The 13182-nt window shown below is 48.5% G+C and overlaps 1 protein-coding gene across 1 annotated transcript; it reads left to right on the top strand.

Annotated features, from left to right (window-relative positions):
* The first annotated feature begins 2410 nt into the window (after positions 1-2410).
* LOC144827199 (zinc finger BED domain-containing protein 6-like) lies at positions 2411-4638 on the top strand. The gene is made up of 2 exons (XM_078685599.1): positions 2411-4294; positions 4571-4638. The coding sequence occupies exon 1, from the start codon at positions 2443-2445 to the stop codon at positions 3964-3966; it is 1524 nt and encodes a 507-aa protein (XP_078541725.1). The 5' UTR covers positions 2411-2442; the 3' UTR covers positions 3967-4294; positions 4571-4638.
* The last annotated feature ends 8544 nt before the right edge of the window (positions 4639-13182 follow it).

The raw sequence follows: 13182 nt of genomic DNA, 5'->3' as shown, positions 1-13182 counted from the left end.
TGCTAACTGTTTATTCAAGCGCTACATATGCAACATTTATATTTACTGATGTTCCTCTGTCTTCGTTTGCGTTTAGGTGCACAAAACTACGCATCATCATCGTTGAGCATCAGTGCCAGGAAGAAGTGCTGCTGCGGCCTGTTGTTCCGACATCTGAAGAAGATGGCTCCAAAAAGAGGTGCCCGTAGGTCCTCTTCCAAGAAAGATGTCTCTACTAAGGAGAAGAAGAAGCAAGTGGCACCACTTACCAAGGCGACTGGTTGCTCAACCAAGACATTTTTTGGGCAACAACAACCAAAAAAACAAAGGCCCACCATGAGTGCTGCACAGGTAGCCTGTTTAGTTGTTGAATCACCAACGACCAGTGATGTTGGATCATCGCAAGAAAGTAGCAGCACGCCATCAACACAGGTTTTAACTCATCTCACAAGTACTATTCAACAACCAAAGCCGCAACAACAACTGCATGGGCTACTAGTACAAGCAGAAGTACATGCGCAAGGAGCTGTCCGAGAAGGAGCTGTCCGAGAAGGAGCTGTCCGAGAAGGAGCTGTCCGAGAAGGAGCTGTCCGAGAAGGAGCTGTCCGAGAAGGAGCTGTCCGAGAAGGAGCTGTCCGAGAAGGAGCTGTCCGAGAAGGAGAAGGCCGAGAAGGAGAAGGCCGAGAAGGAGCTGTCCGAGAAGGAGAAGGCCGAGAAGGAGAAGGCCGAGAAGGAGAAGGCCGAGAAAGAGAAGGCCGAGAAGGAGAAGGCCGAGAAGGAGCTGTCCGAGAAGGAGAAGGCCGAGAAGGAGCTGTCCGAGAAGGAGAAGGCCGAGAAGGAGAAGGCCGAGAAGGAGAGGTCCATGGAGACTTGCAAGTAGAGGTCAGTGAAGATGGCCATGGAGCGGTGCAAGTGCCCACAATGGTTGTTCTTCCAGAAGTAGGGGCACAGGAGGAAATTGACTTTGGAGCCGGGGTATCATGTCAGGAAGACGAAGCCACTCCTCCTGATGATTCATTTTCTCCCAGCTCCCCAGCAAGGAAAAGATCAAGGAGGGTGTGTAGAAGTTCCTCTTCAAGCCCCGCTCCATCAGATGATGATCTGGATCTGGATTGGCAACCATCTCCGACGTCTGAGAGGGAGGCACACCATGAGCTGCGAATGGTATCAAATGTTAAAAGGAAGGGCCCCGGAAAGCTCATACTTATGGATCCGAACGTCGGACTTGATGAAGTGGTGCATTCTGATGTTGTTGAAGAGGATGACAGCAATGACCTAGTCATCACACATGTCAGTCCAGCCACACCGGCCATGCAGCAGACAGACATTTACACCCTATCCCGACGTCATGCTGAGCGTGACCCTGGCGACGTGCCACTGGTAGCACCACCAACGCAGTCAAGTAGTACCACAAGTTCAACAAAACCTACAGCTCCCATATTTTCTCCCCGGAGGGGGACTCCATCCAGCTCGACTCCCTCAAGTAAGGTTGCTGCAATAATTGCACAACCCAGTAGATGTCTGCAAGGCTCATCCACCACTGCTTCATCTGGCATTGGCAGCAGTATCACCTCGTGCGGCAAAACCAGAAGTTTCCAGTCCCCAGTTTGGAACTTTTTTAGTGTCCATGAAAAATATGATAACATAGCCGTTTGTTGCATTTGTAAGACTAGCGTTAGCCGTGGTAAGACTGGTACCAACTATGGAACCGGAGGCCAGATAGGTCATCTTGAAAGAAAGCACGCTGTCGAATGGTTTCCGCACCTAGCAAACGTCAAGGGAAAGCGATCCCAAAGGGCAAGTGGCCAAAATATACCCATAGTAGGTGTTTCATCTGAAGATGATGGGGAGGTAGAAGAAGCGTCAGACATGTGTCCGGTTGCACCCAGTACCCCTTGCAGCACCACACCCTCCGTAACACATAGCAGGCACACTGAGAGTCTGGGAGACACACCAATGCGGAAAATGTCAACACTGATCAGAAGTGGGTCGAAGAAGGCATCAGCATCATCCCGTAAATTTGTCCAGCGCACCATTTCAGCCATGTTCTCCTCAGATGCGCAATTTCAACGCAACCACCCAACTGTACGCCTCTATAACACTAAGCTGGCAAAAATGCTAGCGGTGGACCTTCTCCCTTTTTCGTTTGTCGAAGGTGTGGGTTTCCTTGAACTCGTGGCAACATTGGCCCCTAAATGGAAGGTTCCTAGCCGGTACTATTTTGCCAGGGTTGCTGTTCCAGCACTACACAAAGAGGTGCTTGAGTTGGTGGGGGCAGCTTTGCAGAAGAGTGCTGTTCACACTATACACCTGACAACAGACATGTGGACCAGTTGCGCAGCAACTGATTACATGTGCATCACTGCACACTGGGTCTCTTTTTCAGGGGTTATTAAACAGATAAATGCAGGTGGTGACTTGGTCGAGATTTTTAAGGGTGCTCGTAAACATGCAACATTAGCCATGTTTGGCATGGAGAAAAGTCATACTGCAGTCAACATTTTGGCTGACTTTAACAAAAAGGTCTTGCAATGGCTGCGCCCAAGAAATTGCAAGGTTGGTTATGTTTCTACAGATAATGGCAGGAATGTAGTTAAGGCCATGGAGGACGGTTTCTATTTCAGAGTGCCGTGTTTGGCGCACTGTATCAACCTTGTTGTGCAAAATTTTTTGAAAAAAGAACTTGCAGTCGACAAAACACTGACCATCTGCAGAAGAATATGCACACATTTCAACCATTCTTTTAAGGCCCGGAAGGAGCTGAGGCGCAAGCAAAATGAACGTAGAATGCCAGTGAAAGCACTTATCCAGGAGGTGGCAACACGTTGGAACTCAACCTTCTACATGCTTGAGCGTCTGCATGAGCTGTTTCCAGTAGTCAATGAGTATTTCTACAACCTGGGTGGTGATACGACAGGAATGATACTAGCGGTGGAGCAATGGCAGCTAGTTAAAAGCCTGACAGACATGCTTCGGCCTTTTGAGGTCTTCACGCGTGACGTGAGCAGGGAGGACTGTTCTTTGAGCAAAGCTATCCCACTGTTGCTGAAGCTCGAGCACCAAGTCAAGGTGGTGTCTTCACAATTAAAGGACGTTGGAAAGAACGAAGCACATGAGTTGGCGCAGAGATTATTACAACGCCTAGTTAGCAATGAACGGCTTGTAAATATCAAGAAACAACAGCACTACATTTGTGCTACTATTCTGGATCCACGTTACAAAAAGCCATTGTTTGGCAAAGTAATAATTCCTTTTGAAACATCGGATGTTACAGAGTACAAAGGTTGGCTAGCTCAGTCAGCCATTCGTTTTGAAATAGAACGGAAGGAAACTGTAGGAGAAGACAGTACTACTAGTGAATCAGCAGGCGATCAGGCGTCCCAAAAAAGCACTTCACCATCTGTGCCTGTGGCAGAAGTGAGTGATTTTTCCTCTGAGCCGTTAACCACACCAGCAACCGTATCATCTCCACCAGGCGCATGCGATATGTCTGAAGCGAGTTGGCTAACTCAGCTAGGGTTTCCTGGTCCTAGAAAGGACACAGAAGTGCAAAGTACAGGAATCCGGGAGGACATTCTTTCAATGGTGCAGGCCTATCTGGATGACTCAACAGAGGTCAATATTACTGAGGACCCATTGGCGTATTGGCATGGGAAAAGAAAAATATGGCGAGAGCTCACCAACCTGGCTATCAATTACTTGTCTTGCCCACTCGCAAGCGTGTCTTCAGAACGTGTTTTTAGTTCTGCTGGTGGCATTGTGACTTCCAAAAGGTCCCGCCTCTTGCCCGCAAATGTGGAGCGGCTCACCTTGATAAAGATGAACCAGCACTTCATACCACCAGATTACAGAGTACGAGAATGCACGCAGGAAGAAGAGGACACCGCCCTACCCGAGGAAAGTTCTCCTCAGTTACCAGAAGTAACCCCGACTGATGAGTTAGCAGAGTATGAGGACGAGTTCTGCTTCCCTGACAGCGAGTTCTGAAAATGACTCAATCATTCATTAATTGTAAATAGTCCTCCTTATTCACTTTTATTCCTGTGTGTCTGCCTTTCTTTAGCAAGTGCTTCATCACATTCCCAACAAAACTGTAATCAACCAATAAAACAACAAGCCCATCAACAGAACTATCTTGATTTTGATGCCGCAGCATTCCTCAGGTTCACAACAGTTAGTTGACAAGAACTCAGTCCTGGTCGTCTATCCTGAGTCCTCCTCCTCCAGACTCACCCTATCCATTACCCATAATGCTGATGCCTGGATTCTGCACAATGAAGAAATGAAGGAGCCAGCCCTCAAACACAAATTACAGGTAAGATAAGCTTTTGGATGGGAGGTAGTATAATGGAGTATTCGGAGAGGCGAGAGAGTGACAGTGGTACTAGCAGCAAAGTCCTAGGGCTCTTGAATTAACAAAGTCTGTGACAGGCATTTACTTAGGAAAACATTTGGCCTATTGCACGTGAACGTGTAGGCGTTATATTGCTCGCTTGCCTGTCTCAGGGGTGCTGTCTCTGGGGCTTCTAGGTTTTAGGGTTGTGTCAGCACCGCTACCACATTTCTAATGTTGATTGCTTTTGTTTTGCAGAAAATCCACGCCGGGAAACTCCAGTTGTGGCCCTGCTGCAGAACGCGTTAGGACTCTGTGAATTCCAGGTGGAGCCAGCCCTCAAACACAAATTACAGGTAAGATAAGCTTTTGGATGGGAGGTAGTATAATGGAGTATTCGGAGAGGCGAGAGAGTGACAGTGGTACTAGCAGCAAAGTCCTAGGGCTCTTGAATTAACAAAGTCTGTGACAGGCATTTACTTAGGAAAACATTTGGCCTATTGCACGTGAACGTGTAGGCGTTATATTGCTCGCTTGCCTGTCTCAGGGGTGCTGTCTCTGGGGCTTCTAGGTTTTAGGGTTGTGTCAGCACCGCTACCACATTTCTAATGTTGATTGCTTTTGTTTTGCAGAAAATCCACGCCGGGAAACTCCAGTTGTGGCCCTGCTGCAGAACGCGTTAGGACTCTGTGAATTCCAGGTGGAGCCAGCCCTCAAACACAAATTACAGGTAAGATAAGCTTTTGGATGGGAGGTAGTATAATGGAGTATTCGGAGAGGCGAGAGAGTGACAGTGGTACTAGCAGCAAAGTCCTAGGGCTCTTGAATTAACAAAGTCTGTGACAGGCATTTACTTAGGAAAACATTTGGCCTATTGCACGTGAACGTGTAGGCGTTATATTGCTCGCTTGCCTGTCTCAGGGGTGCTGTCTCTGGGGCTTCTAGGTTTTAGGGTTGTGTCAGCACCGCTACCACATTTCTAATGTTGATTGCTTTTGTTTTGCAGAAAATCCACGCCGGGAAACTCCAGTTGTGGCCCTGCTGCAGAACGCGTTAGGACTCTGTGAATTCCAGGTGGAGCCAGCCCTCAAACACAAATTACAGGTAAGATAAGCTTTTGGATGGGAGGTAGTATAATGGAGTATTCGGAGAGGCGAGAGAGTGACAGTGGTACTAGCAGCAAAGTCCTAGGGCTCTTGAATTAACAAAGTCTGTGACAGGCATTTACTTAGGAAAACATTTGGCCTATTGCACGTGAACGTGTAGGCGTTATATTGCTCGCTTGCCTGTCTCAGGGGTGCTGTCTCTGGGGCTTCTAGGTTTTAGGGTTGTGTCAGCACCGCTACCACATTTCTAATGTTGATTGCTTTTGTTTTGCAGAAAATCCACGCCGGGAAACTCCAGTTGTGGCCCTGCTGCAGAACGCGTTAGGACTCTGTGAATTCCAGGTGGAGCCAGCCCTCAAACACAAATTACAGGTAAGATAAGCTTTTGGATGAGAGGTAGTATAATGGAGTATTCGGAGAGGCGAGAGAGTGACAGTGGTACTAGCAGCAAAGTCCTAGGGCTCTTGAATTAACAAACTCTGTGACAGGCATTTACTTAGGAAAACATTTGGCCTATTGCACGTGAACGTGTAGGCGTTATATTGCTCGCTTGCCTGTCTCAGGGGTGCTGTCTCTGGGGCTTCTAGGTTTTAGGGTTGTGTCAGCACCGCTACCACATTTCTAATGTTGATTGTTTTTGTTTTGCAGAAAATCCACGCCGGGAAACTCCAGTTGTGGCCCTGCTGCAGAACGCGTTAGGACTCTGTGAATTCCAGGTGGAGCCAGCCCTCAAACACAAATTACAGGTAAGATAAGCTTTTGGATGGGAGGTAGTATAATGGCGTATTCGGAGAGGCGAGAGAGTGACAGTGGTACTAGCAGCAAAGTCCTAGGGCTCTTGAATTAACAAACTCTGTGACAGGCATTTACTTAGGAAAACATTTGGCCTATTGCACGTGAACCAACACGATGACAGTGTTCAGTTAAATGAAATTACTGCAAAACCACCACCCACCCAGCTCAAAAGTAGTAAAAAAACAGGTATGCTCAGATAAAGTTTGAAAAAGTATATTTATATCCCTAACAAAATAATCTCCCGCAAGACCCTCCCTAACCCCAACAAATAGTCCTCAAAAGTCCCCAAAAAACCCAACTCCCAATTCCCACCCCCCAAAAGTCTCAAAAAAAGGGGCAAGGGACACTCTAGGGATGCAAGCTGGTAAGTTTGGCCTCCAGGGCATCATGCTTTAGGGCCAGGGCATCATATTTTTCTTGGAGGATGGCTTGCTCTAGGCGGAGGCCCTCCACCACATTTTGAAATTTGTGCCATTTCTGGACCTCCGCCTCTAGGTCTGACACTCTGCGGAGTGCACGGCGCAAGCGACCTTTAACAGTGCTGCGAGGTGCAGCTTTTGCTGCTCGGCGGTGGCGTCTTCCGGCACGGCTCCGGTTCGCTGGAGCACTGTGCTTACCGGCAGAACGTGGGGTAACAGAGGAGGATGTAGACGATGTTAAGTTGGATGCACTGGAGTGCGTGTCATCCCCCTCGAGTTCCACCAGTCGCCGATATTCCGCAACAGTTGCTTCCAGCCTCCGTTGCCGGGCCAGTACAGCCAGCATACTCCTCGTTGGTTTGGAGGTTTTAGTATTGCCAACTATATGAAGAAAGAAAGACATAATCTGTAAGCAATGCTCTTTAGGAATATGATTAACACAAAATGATTCAGCAGGAAGTTGTGTCACAGTACAACTAGCAACTAGCCAGGGCAGTACAAAACTATTCAGGCCAGTATCATGGGCGTCCGCAGGGAGGGGCGCTTGAATCACCATTTCCCTTCCCACAACTCTCTTGTATCCTTGGTTTGGTGCTCTTTCATATGAAAGAGATGTGGCAGAAGTGAGTGATTTTTCCTCTGAGCCGTTAACCACACCAGCAACCGTATCATCTGCACCAGGCCCAGGCGATATGTCTGTTTCCCTCCCTCTCTCTCTCTCTCTCTCTCTCTCTCTCTCTCTCTCTCTCTCTGTCTCCCTCTTTCTGTCTCCCTTTGTCTCCCTCTACCTCGCTGTCTCTCTCTCTCTGTCTCCCTCCCTCACCCTCCCTCTGGCTCCCTCCCTCTCTCTCTCTCTCTCCTTCTGTCTTCCTCTCTCTCTGTCTCTGCCTCTATCTGTCTTTCGGTCCCAGCCTGCTGTAATTACCATATTGTAATTTGTCACTGGGCCACCACTGGATACACATCATATCCTATCTAAGAGTCAGATAGTACCATGATCCAGCTTACCTGTACTCGCCACCGCCACTGTCTCCTTCCTCACAGTCTGTACTTCTTCTTGGTCCGACTCCTCTAGCGCCGCCTCCTCCCCAGATTGACCCTCGGACTCCGAGTCAATGATGACCACATCCGAGCTGGCCCCGCCACCAGATGTTCCACCTACAAAGTAGATTTAAGAATGTTAGATTACACCACTCCACTAGTATTTGGTCTATGAATGAAAAAATGTGAAAACAACTGAAAAATTAATTGACTGTCTACTCTAGTCTAAAGTAAATGTCCCTCCTTCCAGGGAAAGCTGTTGTCTTGCTTAATTTTTTTGTCACAATTGTTGAATGCTTGCTTAATTTTAACACACATTATTTTTCTCTGAACAGACAGAAACTGGACTTCTAAGGACAAGAGGAACATCAACTTGAAACCAGGTGAAAGCTCGGCTCGACCACAAGAAATTTCTACCAATCCAGTACTCATCAACTCTGCACCAAGCACTTTTCCATTTCCAACTAACTTTATTTTAATATATGTGTTTACTTAAACTTTTAATAAAGCTTTTAAACTTGAATTGACTCTGTAGTTTTTCCTCCAGAGAGTCCAGACTAGAGTGACTGAGCGAAAAGTTTTGCAATTTTTGGAAGGAGGAATCTGTGCTGCTGACACTACCAGGTTTATTTATACAGTGTGCCAAACACGCCACTCTGAAATATTATTACTCTGGTCTTTGGTGTCCATAGTTCGGTTTGTGGAGAAGTGTCCCTGCAACAGTAGTATTATGGATTTTGCTCCTATCTAAACACTATTTCGAAACAATTAAATTAGGAATGCTTGGACAACAATAGGTCCTCTATATTTAAATGAAAACTTACTGGGGCCAGCAAAGGAGCACTCGCCGCCCTGGCCTGCATCCTCCTCCTTTGGAGCCACTGCTGCATCCTCCTTTTCCGCCCGCTTGCCCCTGGGCGGACCTGACGTACAACATGAAAGAAATAACAGAAAACATTGATGATTGCTGCTTGCCGATGTCCTTGTCAACCAAATCAAACATTTAGAAAGAACAAGAACCTACTATTTCAGCCAAAAAGAGGGCTACAATGGAAGGACTGCACCTGAGCCTCTACTCTAGGGGCAGATTTACAAGCCCCTTGCAGCTCTTCTGCTCCATTCTTGCGTCAATTTTGTGACGCAGCGCCACAAGAGAGGCGCCATGGTCTGGCGTATATTAACAACGTGACGCATATGGGAGATGCATCCCATTCTAAAACCCTGCGCCATTAGGGAGCATTCCATCGCAAGGGATGGCGTTCCTGCGCAGGAACGCATGCTAAAAGTGGCTATGGGGAATATATAAAATTTCAATCAGTCATTTAGGACAATGATGCGTCACTGAAACCCTGCGCCTGCATGAAGCAGACTTACGGCTTGACGCAGCATTGCTGGAGCTGCGCCATCGTTGCAACGCAACTCTATCAAAGAGCCGCCTTTACGGCACCGATGCGTAACGCTTCGGTGACGTTTTGGGACCATGGTGTGCCGCATTGTAAATACGGCGCACCATGGGTGGTGCTGCCGTGCCACACACTTTGCAGGGATGCGCAGGTAATTGCTAATCTGACACTTACGGGCATACTTACGAGTTCTGAGCTGGACACCTCCAGATGTGCACCAGAACAAATACGTAACGCAAAACTAACCTTGCGTCACGGCAGATGCGCCGCTATTACAATGCGGCAAACCCTGGCGCAAGGGTAGGCAGATGCGTAACGCATCTCGTGACGAAATAGGGGCGCATCTCTAGAGTCGCTTCGTGGGCGCAATGCAACTATAGCAGTGCTCAGGGCTGCCCAATACTCTACATACCGCATCAGTCCTTACGCCTGCTTCAAGCAAGCAGGCATAAAGAATTGACATAGCAGCGTCGCGGAAGTGCCTGCGCTAAATCTTGTAGATTTTACGCAGGCACTTTTGCGAGGCACACATCTGCCTGACCGGCACCACCCACCCCCCACTCCCCCCCTGCGTGGGAACGCACCCATTGAGGCGCAGGCCCAGGCATTCACGTGGCGCATCTCCTTAGATGCATCACGTTGTACATGACTCGCAGGGATGCGCCACGTTTACGTCGCTGTGCGTCAGGTAAGGCAGTGTAAACGTGGAACAAGGGGCTTGTAAATCTGCCCCTTTGTGTCTAGCATTACGCAGTTCTGTAAAATACACTCATACTCAGCCCAATTAAATGAACACAAAATAGATAACAAATAAGCAGTGGCACCGGCACAGAGAAGGAGAACAGTGCACCTGAAATGCACAGAAGATTTTGAAATATTAATGAAAAAATTGCTACTACTACTCACCAAGACCGGGGACCTCCACTCCCAGCACGTCTAGCAGGTCACGCTCTCGGTCAAGGATGTCGGTCCAGCGGTGGGTGACCTGATTGTAGGTGCGCTGGACCCCCGTGATCTTAAAAAGGGCCCGGCACACCTGCCCCCACCGCTTCCGTCGCTCCTGGCTGTTGGTGTAACCAGCAGCAATCCTGCCGCCTGCCGCGATGGTCCTGGGGAGACGGCGCTGCACGTAAAAAACAAGTGCGCCCACCTCCTCAGGGCTGAAAATCTCCCGGGGCACCACCATTTCCGCCCTCAATCGACCACACGGGAGCCGGGCACGGGCTGCGGTGCCCGTCTTGGGCAGCTTGACTGCTGTCTTCACCATGTTCTGGGCAGGTAAGGAGATAAAATGAAAAAGAATAAGAGTAGAGAAGAAGGAAAGTAAAAGTTTAAAAAAGTAGTTCAAAAGTAAACAAAAATAGCCTAAAACACAAAAATATAGATCTAGAAAAATACAGGGATAGAAAATAAGTTAAATAGATCAAAAAAATAGTAAAACAAGCAAAGGATGGCAGAGATATAGAGAGGATAGAAACACCATACCCAGACACATAGGAATGAATGAAAAACAAGATGGCGGCCCGATCACGTGCGCGTAAGTAAGTTCGCACGCGATTTCTCTCGCGAACTCGTGCGAACTTGTATTCGCAAGGCGCGAGTCGGGCGAGATTACACTTAGCGGGCGGAAACGGAAATACGTCACGCAAACAAAATGGCGGCGCCCATACTCAACCTTGAGGTAACTCGCACGAGTTCTCGGCCTCCACGGGCCAGTTCGCACTACGACGCGCCCCGCGAATAGGGCGAAATTACCGAAAAACGAGTTTTGCAAAAGCAAAACGAACGAGCAGGTGCAAAAGTTCGAGCTCATCATTTGTAACCATTTACCTGTAGTGCTTCCTGAAGGGGCCCTCCAGAATCCGGTTGCCTACTTGCAACTATTGTGTGACCCTGCTCTGACAGTCACAGAATAGTTACAAGTATGCCATTGCATCCTGTTAAAAAAAATTATTTACTTTGCATTTGCAACAAAAAGGAAAGGGAGCAGACAAGCAGGTGCCAGCCTTCATTAATGTCAGTTGGGGCAGGGCAGGTGTTGTTGTTTGCAAAACTTAAGGCACTTAGCAGGTGTTTGTTCACTCAGTGGTCAATCAGAGGGTGTTGTGATGACACTGAGGGTGGCATGGGTGTGCCAGCCAGAGGGTGGCATGGGTGAACCAGAGTGCCAGTGTTGACAGAGGATGGCAGTGCTTTGCTTTGCCCCAATAATGTACACTGGTGAACTAGAGGGTGATGTGATGACACAGAGGGTGACATGGGTGAGCCAGAGGGTGGCATGGGTGACCAAAGAGAGTGCCAGTGGTGACAGAGGGTGGCAGTGATGAAGAAAGCTTAGCAAACAGGCTGGGCACGTAGAAACAACAAGTTCGCTAAACTGGCGACCCGACAAGTAAGTTCGCAATTTGCGAAATAGTACAAAACCCTCGCGAACTTGCAGAAACCCGTGCGAACATACACCCCCCCAAAAAATCCGCTAATCCGCGAGAATTCGCGGATTTCGCGTATTTTCGCAATCCGCGAATACGCAAATTCGCGGATTGCGAATCCGCAAAATCCGCCCATGCTTACTTATGACTTTGATGAGGATACCCCTGGAAGAGTACTAGGATTACAGGTAAGTAAGTTATCCTTCTGGACCCGGTTGTGTATATAGGTGCGGCCTGAAGAGATAACAGTGCCCACAGATGAGGAATAACAGGCCCCCACAATCAGATGTATGTGTGCCCGTCTGGCAGCCTCCTAGGCCTTGCAAGACCACACCCGCCCTGGATGACTGGTGACTGTAGTTTGGGGGTGTGAAGGCCATAGCCACCCAATCAACTACAATGCTGCACACTAAAGGCTCCTATCCCACATAGAAGTGGGGGTAGAAGAGACCACTGGGCGAGCTCCAACCTCATAGAGACACATCAGCCTCAGGTATAGACACCATCAATTAGGGAGTTTGAGGAGATAAATGTGCTTGTCCTGGAGTGTGCCCATATATGGACTAAACCCCATTAGGGGGCATAGAGAGTAGATGCATCGGTTGCGGAGATGGCTGGACTAGTCTTCGGTGTGGTTTGTGATGTGGTGGGTACCCTTCCTCTGTACTAAGCTTGGGCCTTCCACCGTGACAGTCCCCAGATTTGGCGACCATAGGTGCCCATAGCCGTGGAACGCGGTGGCCCTGGCTGCTCGTGCCACACTGGGGAGTCGAGTTAGGAGTCAGGCGGGTCAGAAATAGATCAACATGGCCAGTGACAGGGGACTGCCAGCACAACATGACCAAAGACAGGGGACCACCAGCAGATAAACAAAGAACCCTGGATAAACATGCCTTGCCTAGTTGCCCCATACTACAGACAGCTCCAGAAGGCATAGAGGGCACAGTCCCATGCAATGCGGCCCTGTTGACCACCATTACCCAATAACAAGTTGCCTTAGACACTAGGATAGAGGCAGTTGGCTCGTAGGTGACGCTGCTTCAACAAGGCTCACGCAATGCCATGGAGAGGATTAAGGAGACAAAGTCCCGGGCTTTGAGGGTAGAACATTCTGTTGCATCCTTGCAGGCTACTGTATCCAAACTTGCCTCTGTGACGAGAGAAAGTGGCACGTGGAAAGAGTGTGCTGCAATAACCTGTGCTTTGTTGGATTTCCACAGGGCTGTGAAGGGGCCTCATTGGTAAAATTCTTGGATCAATCGCTTCATGAGTAACCAGCAGGAGCCCTTTCCTCCTGTTTTGTGGTCAAGCGGAATCGCAGGGCATTAGTGCTTTGATCCCCTCCTAAGGTCAGGCCCCGCCCCACCAGGTGAGTGCTAAACTTCTGAAATACATGGACAGACACTATCCTAAAACATGCCCTACACAGGAGAAAAATGATGTACCGATGACGTTATAATTATATTTCAGGACTACACTAGGCTAATGCAACAGCAGCGTCAATCCTTTTAGGCCGTTAAAAAGTGTCTCTGTGAGCTAAATATCAGATATATCCTCCAACTTCCAGCCATGCTCAAAGTGATGCATCAGTCGCAGGCTCCCTTTTTTGATTTCCCAGAGAAGGTATTTCAATGGCCTGATGAACAGAGCTGATCAAACCACAGACACCACAGTGCT

The sequence above is a fragment of the Lissotriton helveticus genome, chromosome 4_1, assembly GCF_964261635.1.
Source record: "Lissotriton helveticus chromosome 4_1, aLisHel1.1, whole genome shotgun sequence".
Classification (NCBI taxonomy): Eukaryota; Metazoa; Chordata; class Amphibia; order Caudata; family Salamandridae; genus Lissotriton; species Lissotriton helveticus.
The sequence above is the reverse complement of the archived record's forward strand: the minus strand, read 5'-3'. Positions and strand labels throughout refer to the sequence as shown.